A 15513-nucleotide genomic window follows, 5' to 3' on the forward strand; every position below is an offset into this window, starting at 1 on the left:
TGGAAACGGTCGAATATCTCGAGAAATACACATCCGATCAGAAATCTGAAAATATACGTATTCAATGTTTTCAAAAAAGCTATCTTTTGACATCTAACATGTCCCCCCACCCCCACCCGCTGTGGGTGAAAGAGAGGGTAAGTTTAAAATTTTAAATGGGAACCCCCATTTTTTATTGCAGTTTTCGCTTCTTCAGAAAAAGTTACATAAATTTTACCTTTTACAAACATTTTTTGATGACAGATGGCGCTGTAATCAGTGAAATTAAAAAATGATTCTAAAACGTTTAAAATATCTCACCCTGGAGGTGGATGGGCGGGTAACTTTTCGATTTTGATTTTTTCTTTTTCTGTCAAAGCCATTATGCCCAATTACAACGACTGACAGAATACTGAATAAAAAAGATGGAAATTTTTAAGCAAATAGTAAGAAGAAAACGGAAGAAGTATTAAACAATTAGTTAGAAGAACTTAAACTGGTATAAATACATACACACATATGCAATATTAAAAAGATAAGTATGTATTTCCAATATAAATTTTGCTTGGAAACATACATATGTATAAAAGTTCAAACACAGAAAGTTAATGTTTAGGCTGGAATTTTGTGCAATAAAATTATTGGGACTTTTATCATCTAAGATATTTTCACATCTGCGGAGGGCTCTTTGCACAGAAAAACATTTCTAATGAATATATATGTATTACGTAGTATGGAACATTCATTGAACTCATTGCTACGACTTGCCCACCGGAAAATCTTCTGAGTCTCGAGGAAACGAAATATGCGGCCCTGTTAAAAAAGTACGATTCGCGTACGAAAGAACCTTGTGTCGTTTCGATAAAGGTGACCCATAGAATAAACATTAGAAATTTCTCTTCGTGTGTGGTTGCACTTTCAAGTGTTTCACGGCTATTTGATACAACATCTCGCCGCCAGAATGCAACATTCTCGCTGTCCCTGATTACGGCTTTCTCGATGTACATATTTAACGAACATTATAAGGCGTAAGACCGAGCAAAATTTGTATTGCGTGTGAACCAAGTAATGCGATCATACTGCGTTTATCTTATGACAATTATCTTTTTAACATTTCTATCAGTTTAATTTCTTCTAATTAATTATTTAATATTTTTTCTGTTTTTTTTTTCATTATTTGCTTAACATTTCTTCCATTTTTTAAAATTCTGTATTCTGTCTCTCGTTGTAATTGGGCATATGTATGTATGTATAATGTCTTTGACAGAAAAAGAAAGAATCGAAATCCTTATTCTGCGAGGATGCGGCGATAAAAAAAGATCATACGAACAAGTCGCCCGCCCATTTAATGATTCCCATCCAGATCGTCTACCCATTTGCAAATCAACTGTTTGTAAAACTGTTTCTCGGTTTCATGATATTGGCTCTGTCAAAGATCGACCAAAAACGGCCACGAACGAAGACAACAGTTTAGCGGTCTGTGCAAGTATCGTTGAGAACTCCCATACTTCTGTTAGAAAGCTTGCGCAACAAACTGGTATCTGCAAATCGTCTGTCCATGAAGTATTAAAAGCAAGTAAGTTCCATCCTTATAAGATAAAATATGTGCAAGAACTTTCGGAAGACGACTTCGATCGCAGATTAGAATTTTGTGAGGAAATGATGAGACGGTGTGACGAAAATGAGTCATTTCCTTTTTGGATATGCTTCTCCGATGAAGCTATTTGATTCATTGAATGGAGAAGTTAATAGGCACAACATGCGATATTGGTTAGACGAAAATCCCCATTGGATGAGAGATATCCACACACAACATCCACTGAAAATTAATGTTTGGGCTGGAATTTTGTGCAATCAAATTGTTGGGCTTTTTTTTCTTGAAGATAATTTCACAGCTGAGAGGTACTTTAATTTATTAAATAACGAGATTATACTGGCAATCCGAAATATTTCTGGTATAGCGTTTGACAATGTCTGGTTTCAACAGGATGGAGCTCCGTGTCATTTCGGTTTGATTGTACGCAATCTATTGAACAACATTTTCCCCGGGCGTTGGATTGGTAGGAGGGGTTCGATTAAGTGGCCACCAAGGTCACCTGATCTAACTCTAGATAATTTTTACTGGGGTTTTTTGAAGAACAAGGTGTACGAAACAAAGCCGACAGACATTGATGAGTTAAAAGAAAGAATAATCCAATGTTCTAATACGATAACTCGAGAAACGCTGCAAAAAGTTAATGATAACTTCTATGTACGATTGGGATATTGTCAAGTTACTGAGGGACATCAATTTGAACATCATTCAGTAGTTGACATACATACATATGTATGTACATATTTTTAAAAAATCGAGTAAAGGAAATAAAAAAAATTAAACTTAAAAAAAACAAAAAAATTAAAAACATTCTAAAAAAACTAAAAAAGAAAAAATAAAAACAAAAAAATGATTCTCAAAATCGTCCACCTCCTCGCGGTGAGAATCGGGAAACTTTGAAATATTCAAAGGCAAAGGACGCTACTTCAAATTTTGAAAACTTGGTCTGCCATTGTAGGTGCGTCAAGTTGAATTTTTGGATTCTGACTTCACATTCGTAATCACCCAAAAAACCTCCGAGTAACTAGTTTCAATCGAATTCGGGCATATTTTTTGCAAATTTACTCACCGTACGTAAAATTTCGAAAAATTTTGAGCTTATAAGCGCTATTGTGAACTCAAAATCGAAAAATGAAAATTGTATACAGTACACTTTTTCGAAGTTTAACTATCGGGAACACGTTTCTGATACCTTATTACATACAAATGGACTTTCCGATACTTGTCTATGTTCTTTTCTGCTAATTGTTGGGGGTTGAAATCCATGTCGAAATTCAGCACATCTCGGCGTTAAAGGGTTAATACGACTTTTTCTGCAGAAGCGAAATCTGCAATAAAACATGGGGGTTTTCTCATTTAAAATTTTAAAGTTACCTACCCTTTCACCCCCAGCGGATGGTAGGTGGGGGGTAGAATTTTTGTGTCAATGGATAGCTTTCTTGACAACATTGAATATGTACATTTTTATTTTTTTGATCCTTTGAGTATTTCTTGAGATATTTTAAACGTTTTAGACTCATTTTTTAATTTCGTTGATTACAGCGCCATCTGTCATCAAAAAAATGTTTGTAATAGGTAAAATTTATGTAACTTTTTCTGAAGAAGCGAAATCTGCGATAAAAAATGTGGGTTCCCATTTAAAATTTTAAACTTACCTTCTCTATCACCCACAACGGGTGGGGGTGGGAGTTATGTTAGATGTCAAAAGATAGCTTTTTTGAAAACATTGAATACGTATATTTTCAGATTTTTGATCCGATGTGTATTTCTCGAGATATTCGACCGTTTCCACACTTTTCGGACACCCTGTATATATATATATATATATATATATGTATATATACATAGATTTATATACATATGTATGTATAAAATTATGTCTGTATTTAGGTAATTTTTATTAGCGCCAGAGTTCATCCAGGTGAAACACCATCTAGCTTTGTACTGAACGGTTTCCTCAATTTTTTACTGAATCGGGAAGATCAGATTGCTATAAATTTACGTCGCTTATATGTGTTCAAATTGATACCGATGCTCAATCCAGATGGTGTTGCTAAAGGTCATTATCGAATGGACACTAAAGGAGTAAATCTGAATAGAGTTTATATAAGCCCTTCTGAAGTAGAGCATCCCACGATATATGCTGCAAGAAACTTAATAAAGTACTTAATAAGCACCTATATTTCTAATTAAACTTCAATGCTCTTCATAATATGCATTTTAAATATTATGCAGTCAATTTTAATGCATATTACACAGTGAAATTTTACATACTTTTCTTGTAGATATTATCACAATTCTTATCAACTACCGAGCGAACTAACTGACGACCTATCAAACATAAATTTAGAAATTGTGAACAGTAATGTAAGCATTATAAATTCAACTGCGTCGATAGCAAACGCTGTACGTGACACAACTACAAGACTGTTGCAACAAGTATGACAAAAACCTACAGAATTTCTTCTGATAATGTTTGTTTATATTTGTAAATTAGATCAAAAAATTTAAAAAAATAATTGTTAATATTATATTTTGCATTACATCAAACTACGATATTATTGTTTTATATATACAGGGTGTTCCGAAATTCGAGGGTAACATTATTGCAACATGAAATTTCATGAAAAATTAAGTAATAAATAATAGTGTAAGCCATTTTTTTTCCATAAAATAGTTTTGTAAGTAAAAACATTTAAAATTTGGTTAACCATAAGCGTTGATTAAAAAGTCACTCGTCCGTGTGATATGCGTACAATGATATTAGATACTAAACAAAACATTACCACTGTATGTACGTTATCATACAGACAAATGACTTTTTAACCAGTGTTTATAATTAGTCAAACTTTTAAACGTTTATACTTAAAAATTTATTTTATGGAAAAAAATGGCTTACACTTTTTACGATCTAGCTGAATCTTAATGCTTGTATGATTCTTATATGAATTTATATACTACGTGTGTAGTCCCAGAAACGCGTGCCGAAATGATTTTTCGGTCTTGAAACGCTAACCCTATTAAACTACCGCAGTAATATCACGAGTTAAATTGACTAGCAATTTAACAAATTTTTGATGTTTATTCGAAACGATCTTGATTATTTCCAATTATTGCGAAGAATATTACTAAGGCCTCGGTAGTCTAAAGACTTAGAACACTCGCACGGAATGCAAGAGATCCGGGTTCGACTCCCGGTCGAGGTAATATTTTTCGCAATAAGAATTAATTATTTACAGATTTTAATATGCCATTCAACATTATTAAGATTGTTTCGAAAATGTGAATAAGCATCAAAAATTTGTTAAATTACTAGTCAATTAAACTCGTGATATTACTGCGGTAGTTTAATAGAGTTAGCGTTTCAAGACCGAAAAATCATTTCGGCGCGCGTTTCTGGGGACTACACACGTAGTATATAAATTCACATAAGAAGCATTAAGATCCAGCTAGACCGTTTAAGGCTTTGATTTCTATAGTTTGTGTTATCACATATACGATTTTATAATATATTATATTGTTTACACTTTTTACTACTTAATTTTTCAAAATTTTTGTTACAATGTTACTCTCGAATTTCGGGACATCTTATAACGTTATTATTTTTTTAACAGGTAACATTTATGTCATTAGATGAAAAAAACAGATGTGCTTTGGAAACTAACGAGAAACATTTATCGATGTTAGAACATTTGGACACCGCAGTTATTGGTACTGATATTTACTTTATATCAAGTCTCAATAATATATTTTGTAATTTCTCTTTATAAAAAAAATACACTATTCTTTAGTATTTGTTGATTAATGATAACTTCAGATAAGTGTGATTGCACAATACAAACATTTAATGATAGTAATATTTTTTATGTATTTAAATATTTCATTTATATTTATAATTATACATGTGATATATATATGGTGAGATTTTCTCTTCGTATACGATGTATATAGTATATGTGGTGACGATTGGAATCAACCTGCGAGCCGCTAATAAGTCAGTCATTTTTTACATGCAGCTATGCATCTTCACATTTAATTTTTCCTTTGTTATAGATGAAAGTGAGGGTTTATCTAAAGAAAGTAATAAAAATGATAACACTACAGAAATTAAAACAAGTGACAAACTAACATGTACAATCGTCGATATGGGCGAAATACCAAAATCTTCAGATAATTCTGGATTATATTTGTATATTGATCTCCATGGTCATGCTTCAAAGAAAGGCGTTTTCATGTATGGAAACCACTTTACTGATCCAGAAGATACTATCACATGCATGCTGCTACCCAAGTTGATGTCTCTTAACAATCCACACTTTCATTTCACGTCGTGCAATTTCGCGGAACGCAACATGTATATCATGTAAGTATGTTTACTGCCATCAGAAATTATATATTCAATTTTACATTGTTGGAAATTAGAATGTTGAGAACGTATGTTCTCTTATAGAGACAAACGAGACGGTATGTCCAGAGAAGGTTCGGGGCGTGTAGCAGTGTATAAGATGACTGGTCTAATACATAGCTATACTCTAGAATGTAATTATAACTCTGGTCGTTTGGTGAATACAATACCCGCCAGAATTCGCGATGGGGTAAATAAAACTATGAATCACGTATTTGTTCCTCCGAAATATACACCGACAGTGTTTGAAGCGGTAAATATATTTTACTTTCACTTTCTATTCAATCTTTTATGTAGTATATCTTTTTGTGTGTGTGTGTGTGTGTGTGTGTGTGTGTGTGTGTGTGTGTGTGTGTGTGTGTGTGTGTGTGTGTGTGTGTGTGTGTGTGTGTGTGTGTATGTATGTGTGTGTGTACACATACACATTGATAATATACAGGTTGGAGCAGCATTAGGTCCTTCCATTCTTGATCTTACTGGGAACAATCCCAACAGCCGATTGCCAAATAGCCAATATCGCTCTTTAAGAGGAGTAAAATCTCATTTGAAACTAACATACGTGAGCAATCTTTCTGCATCGCCCAGCAAATCAATGCGTAAGGTAAATTTCGATGTAAATAGTGGGAGTGACATTTGTAATACTGACATAAGACTGTGTGTATTGTCATAATCATTTATTTCTGACCAGCGACTAATTTTATATGCTGTTTAACATTAACACTGCAATCCATTAGTGCCTAATCCAATAAATTCATTTACGCATAACTAGGAAGGTGGGAGAGAGATTTTGTATGTTTACAAATCAAATTTGTATAAACATCTCCAATTATATTAAAATTTTGGTATTTATATGGAAACGATTTAATTTTTTGATCAAATATGTAATCGAAGTATGTTATGACAATAATGATATAATATCTATATTGTTACATAAGAAATGGTATATAAAAAATATTATAAATCTTTTTAACATAATTTTTAATAGGTCTTCCATATATAACTTGATGTATTTATAAACAAGACAATAATACTTTATATACTTTTGAGAAATTTATATCTCAAGATGTTCTTAATTATATATTATTTTCACAGAACGAGACAATGTAAAATTTAATACTTATATATATTTTTAAATATTTTTGTATATAAACATATATATGTATATTATATAATTTGACTTATACACATGAATCATCTTTACAGTTCATTGTATAAATGACATTTTTTAAATTATACCATAGTATATGCCATGCACATTAATTGTTTAAATAACCATTTCAAAATTAAATAATAAATTTAAAAAAGAACAAAAATGACTAAAGGGTAAATTTTAAGCAGAATCGTAAGATTTATTACTTGTTCTTTGTAAGATTTGTAAAAATTTTTGACTGAAGTTGTGATACTGTGCACACTATAAAGCCCATTCTACAATTGAGGAGCAGACTTTCAAAATGCGTTTTGTCCAAAATTTGTAATTTTCAGAAAATGAGAAAGAAAGAAACTACGCACACAAAAAAACTGCACTTCACAGAAAACAATATGTCAATTAGTGAAATATTAAACAAAATTGCTTATAAGGGGGCATATACGTTTGGAGCCTAAAAAAAGGCATTTTTCATGAATTTTTTTTTTAATTAAGAGGCATTATAAAAATGGGATTTTTTGCATAATAAAGTACATCTTTTGTAATTCTCATACAGATTTTATTAGAATAATTTTATTGGAAAATCCCCCTACTTCACTATCGTGTAGTCAGTCGTGCACGCCAAACATGATTTCGCGGTTACAATGATTTCTCCTTGCTCGTTTATCTGAAACACAAAAATCAAACGGCATCTTAAAGAAGAGTAAATTTCCTTGTCGTTGACGTATCCGATTTTTAAAATTCGAATTTTAAACAAAATAGCGAACCTTTAAAGTTAGAGTGCCAATTTTCAATAAAAAAATTTCATTTGTTTGTTTAAAAAAAAATAGAAAGAATTAGAATTTTAAAAATTGGATACGACAACAACAAGCGAATTTTATAAGCTTTCAGCAAAAAAAAAGACAAATCGGTTGATCCATTTTCAAGTTATCATTGTAACCGACTTTAAAAATATGGTTTTGAGAAAAACGCGTTTAAAATTTTCGAACAACTTTATTGTAAAACTTATAATTTATTCAACCTACACGTCATCGTCAATTCCTGGGCCATAAGGGAACCTTCCTGCTCAAGATTTGCTTCCATTTGATGATTTTTCTGTCGTTGCAGTTTCACCTTCGGCTTGCCATTTATTGGGTGGCAACAGTCGCTTCAGAAAGGGCAAGCGCACGTCTGTGCACTGCTCGACAAAACGCAACTTTTTTACTTATTGGAATTTCAAAAAACGGTTTTAGGACAATATTCTTGAAGGTTCAAACTGTCGAAAGATGTATTAAAAAAAAAAGATTTTTTGAAACCGACTTATATACCCTTTTAACAATTGCTAAAAATGTTACATAAATGCATTTTGTTTTGTTTCTAATTAAAAAACATAATGCACTTCGAAATGTCTATGTTTTTTCAGCATATAAATTAACGATGAAAAAAAAACTTTCCAAACATCTCAGAGTAACTTATAAGTCATTCAACACTGCGCCATCTCTAAAACAATGAAATTTTGAAAGTCTGCTCCTCAATTATGTAATTGTAGCCGTAAGAATTGATCAAATAATATGAGGAGAATATTCGACTGTGATTGATCAATTCTTACAATTGCAATCACTTACAACTTACAAAATGCTTATGCAATTGTAGAATGAACTTAAGGCGATCAATCGTAAGTATGATTTCTCGTAAATCTTACGTCTAGCAAAAAGTAATCTGTAAAGTTATACACATTCCAGTCATAAATTTTTACACAAGTCTTACGAGAATAAATTATAAGCCTTATGATTCTGCTTCAAATTGACCAATACATAAATACATAAATAAAACATAGTGCAAATATCTTAAAAATATTAATGCTTTATTTTATATTGTGGCTAACTCAATAAAGTGTTCATTAATTGTGCACATTAAGGTTTCTATTGTTGCATTTGATATTTGATAATGTTCGTAAATAATCAATGTTTACTTATATTTTTCACCAATGTACGTAAGTGCACTTACGATCACGTAATCTAATTTTTGCAACATCTTTTTGAAAGATGGTGAATTATTATGAACGAAACGTTATTACGAACGTTAATATATTAACAGAAATAATGAATAACACAATAAATGTCGGGCGATTGAGAGCTAAAGAAAGACGCAGTTATCAAGTGCGTGTAACAAGATTAATATATTATATAGATGACAGTACATAAGTATATCTTCTTTAGCGAAGGGCACGTCGTGGAAGTATAAGTCGTTAAACCGTTATATCTCTGGACAATGGAATTGTTGAAGTGAGATTATGGCAGTTTGCTAATTCAAACTTAAAAATGTTATTCAATTTCAAGTTTACTTCTATACATATATATATATATATATATATATATATAACGCGTAGAAGTTTACAAAAGTTTATCTCTTAAATTATTTGGAGTATATGACTATTATTTCCCAGCATATATAATTCCAGTATAGATATTCAATATATAGAGAGATAATGTAAACATATATACATTTATCGAAACATGTATACATGTATATAAATTTATCGATATTGGAGATTATGATATATGAAGAGTATAATACGTGTGTAATCTGAATAGTCATGAAGTAAGATATAATGAATCTTGATCTTGACAACAAACTTGAAAAAATCGCTCCAAAATTCAGCTCATATTATATTACGCATATAAGTATATGTAGAAACTTCATAATGTATCGCACATAAGCTTGCATATTCATCAGCTGTATTAATAAATGTTACATTTTTTTAGCCACCATTTATTTATCTTACTTTTATTTAATATTCCTGACCTGAAAATCAATTCCCGACGAATGCGAGATAATTTAGCATGAATCACGCATTGTACCTGTAAGCAAACGAAATTAGGCAATGAAGTGTGCGTGTAATAAAACTAGAACCGTAAAAGATAATCGACTCTGCAAAATCGAGATTTACCATCTGTAAATTTTGATCGCGTGAACATGTGGATAATGAATCCTGTACATATAAAAAAATATAATTCACAGCACTGCAGCATGCGCTACGTTAATAAATATTTTCGTTCGTTAAAATATCGAAATATGATTTTTTAAAATAGAAATATGATAATTCCTTTTGATAACCCTTTTTGACAAAATGGCTTTAGTTGCGTTAGACAATCTGCTACTTTTGCTTACTTTATAATTTTCTTTACAATTTTTAAACATGTTAGCACGCTTCGTCTTTTTAAAAGTGTTTAACACGTGTCGCATTTATTCGATGTGCTTAGACATAAGGGGGTAAGTCATTATTTTTGCATTAATCGTTATATATAATAATCGCGTAAACAATTGCAATCATAGCAATAGTATAGTCGAATAAAATTAATCTCTCTCTCTCACGCACACACACACACACACACACATACATATATACATGCATTTATTTTTGTTATTACCACGTTTATTTTTGTGATTTGTAAGGCACATCTTCCAAGTCTACAATATACAATTATATGTCTTTTCATTTACAGGATCACGAAGGTTCCATTGCGCGGAACAGCGGCATCCTAAAGGAATTGGAAACGAGACTGAATGACGCGATGACAGGAGCGAGGAATGGTATAAGGAGCGAGGGCAACTTGGTGAAGAAGTGCATCCTTCGCCGCGGTTCCTCTTTTTACACGGTAGTGAAGAGGATCAAGAGTAGTAAAAAACCCCGGCAGACTTTCACGCGTCGTGCGTTGAAGAATCACTGCGCCAACAATGTAGAGAACAGCGCGATAATTTGCGCAATCAAATCCGAAGTAGAGGCAAAGCCGTTCCTGAAGGCGATTGATCGCTTTCGGTCGAGCAAATCTAACATCGCATCAACAATCAACGACACTCTCGAACCACGTTTAAACTCTGCAAATAAAAAACTAATGACGACGAACAGCTCAGTGAAAATGCGCGTGTCCTCCGAGGAAACAGCGATGGTGAGACAGGGCGCAAAGAGACTGAAAGTCATCTCATCTACAAGAACATCCAAGCTTCTTCCCGAGATCGGGGAACCATCTTGCGCCGCAGAGAAGGTCAACGCGAAGGGATCTCCAAAGGTACCGCATATTTGCGATAAGAGGCAGAGCATTAAAAGAACGCGCGATACAGCCAGGATTGCTACACGTAAAAACCGAACGGTCTTCCAACTTGAAAGAAATAAATAAAACTGCCGTTAAGGAAAGTTTTGTAGGAGAGCACAAAACAAAATTTAAACGAGCTCATTAGAATACGAAAAACAAATTACTAGACTCAAAAGACTCAGGAAATCAACATTGCCATTGATCTCCTGTGCCTCCTTTCGGAGAGATATTTTGCAAATTGTAATTTATACCGAGTGACAAAAAAGTTTGGTTATAAAAGAGGATGTTGATTTTCCATTAGAGTTTGTAAGCCGGAGGTCAAAATGAGCATCCTTCTTTTGTGTTTATCAAATCACTAGTATAACGTATATTTACAAAAAATTCTGGAGTGTTAGTCATATCTTATTAAATACCAAAATAATAACACGCAAAATAGCCATCTTTAACTTTGATATAAGTTTGAAGACGTTTTGAGAATCAGCGATCATTGCCATCAGAATTTATCCATTTTCCACAGATAAAATCTTCCAGGAAGACAATAGCGAGCGGTTTTTGATTGGTAAATCAACTGATAAAAATGTTTTGGTGTAGAATTTGATTGGTATTTAGTAAAACGTAACTAATATATAATATACATTTTTTACTATAATGATTTAATAAACGGGCAAAATTATGTGGCCAATCCTTTTTGTCATTCTGTATACAAAATACGGTAAATCGTGGTTTTAATCGACGGAAAAGTGGATGAAAATGAGTAAAAGGATTGACATGGCACAGTTCTCCGAATAATGTCTTGAGAACTCCCCATAGGATGTCCTAGAACTAGAGCTCTAGATATACCAGAGCAATCTTTTGATTTGAGCCGAATGCCGACAGCTTCCCATTGGCTATTTTAACTGCTATTTTTAATCTAGTTTTTAGTTTATCATTCAATGAATAAGTAATAAATAAGTAAGTTCATTAATTCTTTGATATGATATGGTTATTAGATAAAAAATGGCGGCCTTTAGTGCATATCTTGTAAATCTAAAGCTCTACCTAGGACCTAGGATATTCTAAGATCATCCTCTGGACATTCTTAGGACATCTCTTGGGCTACATTTCAAAATGTAACAAAATCTTCCTCTCTATATACTATAATACATGTTATATGTAGTATTTCAAGTAAAATCTTCCTCGGAGAGGATGATTTGGAATGTACTTGGAGAATTGTGTTGTGTATTTTATATATCCCGCATACAATATGCAAAATGTTAAATCTCTTATTTGTACTATTTGATGACACAACCTGATGTGTGATATACTGTGTGTATTCTATCGTTATATGCATACACTGTTTCGGATTTTTCATCAAATGATAAACTGTCTCTTCGCTCGAAGAGCAAAACTTAAGTCATAAAGAAGTATATATTATGTTATATATATTTATATATTTGATGCATATGTAAAATACTGTTCATTTTCCATTATCTATCGATATTTATTATTTATATACATAGAAGAACTCCACTTTGATCTTTGCAATCGATATGCTTGTTTCTTTATAACTAGTGCTCGTTTCAAAAATAAGTTTTTTTTTTAACTAAAGATGTTATTTTGAATAAGATATTCTATCGTTGGCAAAATTATGATGTAAATGTGATTATTTTCACAAGTTAAAAGTTTTTTTTTTAATGTAGTTATGTTTTTGTCTAGATTTTGAATAACAAAAAGTTTCAAGGTAGTCATATAGAGATAAATGTCACATATGTACATTAGATTATAGTATTCTATATTATGTGAAAATGTAAATGTTATGTTTTTCTGTAATCTTGAATGCTCCGCATTCATATATATGCGAAGTAGAAGCTGTTATATTATTTATGTGAAAATTTGTTGGAAAAATAAAACATATACATTACCCAAGGTAAACCTGCACTTTACTCCGAAGATATATTATTTTTGCAATTTATAACTTACTTTAATCGCGACGAATTATTGATAGGAGTTGAATGAAAAAGGAAGAAGAGAAATTTCATGGAACTCCAGGAAAATTATAATGTTCAACAAAAAAAAACCTTTTTTCCAATATTAGAACGAGACAAATCATTTCCCGTAGTTTTTTGGACGCCGAATACGAATCCGGTTTTCAAATTGCTCCACTATATCACAATTTTGAGAAATTTGCAGTTAAAATTTAAAAAAAAGCTATTTTCAGATACTTTGTCGTATTATAAAAAACGTTAATTGAGAAAAATTATAAGTTATTATAAACAATAAGAATCTTATTTTAGATCATACATGTGAGAACACAACCAATACGAACTAGAAATTACATGTCTATAACGGTCCAAGCTGGATCTTTAATGCTTAAATAATTTAATTTTAATTATATATATGCTATATATCTATATACATGCATATATACCATATTTATAGTCATTCGAACTGCGCGCCGAATTGGTTTTCCGGACTTATAAACGCAATTATATAAACTACTGTGATATCACAAATTAAATTAAACTGACAAGCAATTTTTAATAATTTGATGCTCAGTCAGGCATCATTAGAAAAATGTTAATGTATTGAAAAAGTGTATAAATAAATTATTATAATTATGAATGGTTATAAAAAGCAAAATTTATGAAAAATTATAAATAAGAACTTTTTGAAAATCGAAAGTATCAATTTTATAAACAATTAGGATTCTGAACAATTATAAAGAGTAATTGTGAAGAAACCTTTTGATGAAAATTAAGTGTAAGTCAGCTAAAGTAAGATTTGTACATGTATGATAAGACTCAAATACAATTACAAAAAGTTAAATAATTTTAATGAAGAAAAATAATATATAAAGAATGATAAGTTAAAGAGGTATAACAAAGTAAAATTTTCCAAAAATCGAAAAAAAATTTTTTTCGAAAAATTGATGTCTTAAAAATATGTTCCTGAAAGATTTTTATAAAATTCGAAGTATTTCTCGAGTTATACGAGTTTTACGGAACGGGTGCACATTGCTAAATATGCTATACTGAAACTTTAAACATGTTTTTCTCAAAACTATTTTTTTTTCAACTGGCGGCGTCTATTATAACTCGAACAATTTTCAGCTTTGAACAGTAGCTTCACAAAACGAATAGTTTCAGTTAAGCGTAGGGATTTTTTTTTAATTGTCAATTTTTGGAGGGCGAAATGTTTAAGAAGTTAAAAATATAGTGAAATTAAAATTTTTTTTAACCGCTGCCATTTTGTAACAAAAATTATTTAAAAAAATCGCTATGCCTAACTGAAACTACACTCATATGGATTTGAAATTTTCAAAAAATTTTCATTTCGGATAATTACAACTTAAGTTCTCTACGCTGCCAATGGACCATGTTTTTTGAACACGGAATTATCTTAAGCTTATTCTACAATATGCTCTTAGTTTCCTGTTTTTTGTTTTTTACCTTTAGCTTTTTTCTCCTTTGCAAACGTTTTATTGTATTTCTTGCTACGTATTTCTTATTTCTTTCGAAGTTAACTTTTATCTCGGGCGACATAAAACAAAAAACCGGATAAGAAGCAAAACGACAAGATGTAAAAAAATAGTAAAAACCAAGAAACACGAAACAAAAAGCACATTGTAGAATAGGCTTAAAATGCTGTGCAACATCGTCATATATTTATATTTTGACATATAAAAATTCTTAAAATGTCTTCAAAGTGTGCCCAATTGATATACCAATTGATATGTTTTCTAAAACTTATAGTTACTTTAAAAAAATTGTCAAAAAAAGCCTTTACTCTGTTATATCCCCTTAAAAGCTATAAAATTCATGCAAACTATAATCTGTTGGTTAATATTTAAGCTAATTCATGCTATTTAGCAGTATTAAGGCCCGTCTACAATACACGGAGTAAGAAGTAAGATTAAGAAATTGACCAATCACAGTCGAATGTGAGAAGAATAATCGACTGTGATTGGTCAATTTCTTACTCTTACTTTTTACTCCGTGTATTGTAGACGGGCCTTTATAGCTGCAGTCAAGAAGACTAGAACCAAGAGAGTCAACTCGCGTGGTGGGGGTGAGTCAAAAAGCGTCACCCGCTGCTTACCTCCAACCCCTGTTGAGGACGATGCTCAGTAGCTCACTGCGCATCGTCCCCACCCTGTTGGGGGCGATGCTACGTAGTTCACTGAGCATCGTCCCAAAGTTTGCGCATGCGCGCATCGGTTGTGAGCTATAACCAAGAAGTTCTAGTCTTCTTGGTGGCTATAATCTTAACGTAACATTGTCACTTGCAAATAAAACAGAATTCGGAAATCCAATCAAGGAGTAAACAGCAGAAGAAAAAA

At 31.8% G+C, this 15513-nt stretch overlaps 1 protein-coding gene across 1 annotated transcript in view; it reads left to right on the forward strand.

Annotated features, from left to right (window-relative positions):
- LOC108769113 (cytosolic carboxypeptidase-like protein 5) overlaps window positions 1-12580 on the forward strand; it is a 20134-nt gene extending 7554 nt beyond the window's left edge. Inside the window, exons 4-10 of the mRNA XM_018519920.1 lie at window positions 3464-3735; window positions 3859-4012; window positions 5188-5284; window positions 5627-5936; window positions 6024-6231; window positions 6418-6579; window positions 10608-12580. Of these exons, the coding sequence (XP_018375422.1) occupies window positions 3464-3735; window positions 3859-4012; window positions 5188-5284; window positions 5627-5936; window positions 6024-6231; window positions 6418-6579; window positions 10608-11279 (1875 nt within the window). The 3' untranslated portion in view covers window positions 11280-12580. The remainder of the gene's footprint in view (window positions 1-3463; window positions 3736-3858; window positions 4013-5187; window positions 5285-5626; window positions 5937-6023; window positions 6232-6417; window positions 6580-10607) is intronic.
- Window positions 12581-15513: the final 2933 nt, after the last annotated feature.

This window comes from Trachymyrmex cornetzi, unplaced genomic scaffold, assembly GCF_001594075.2.
Source record: "Trachymyrmex cornetzi isolate Tcor2-1 unplaced genomic scaffold, Tcor1.1 scaffold854, whole genome shotgun sequence".
Classification (NCBI taxonomy): Eukaryota; Metazoa; Arthropoda; class Insecta; order Hymenoptera; family Formicidae; genus Trachymyrmex; species Trachymyrmex cornetzi.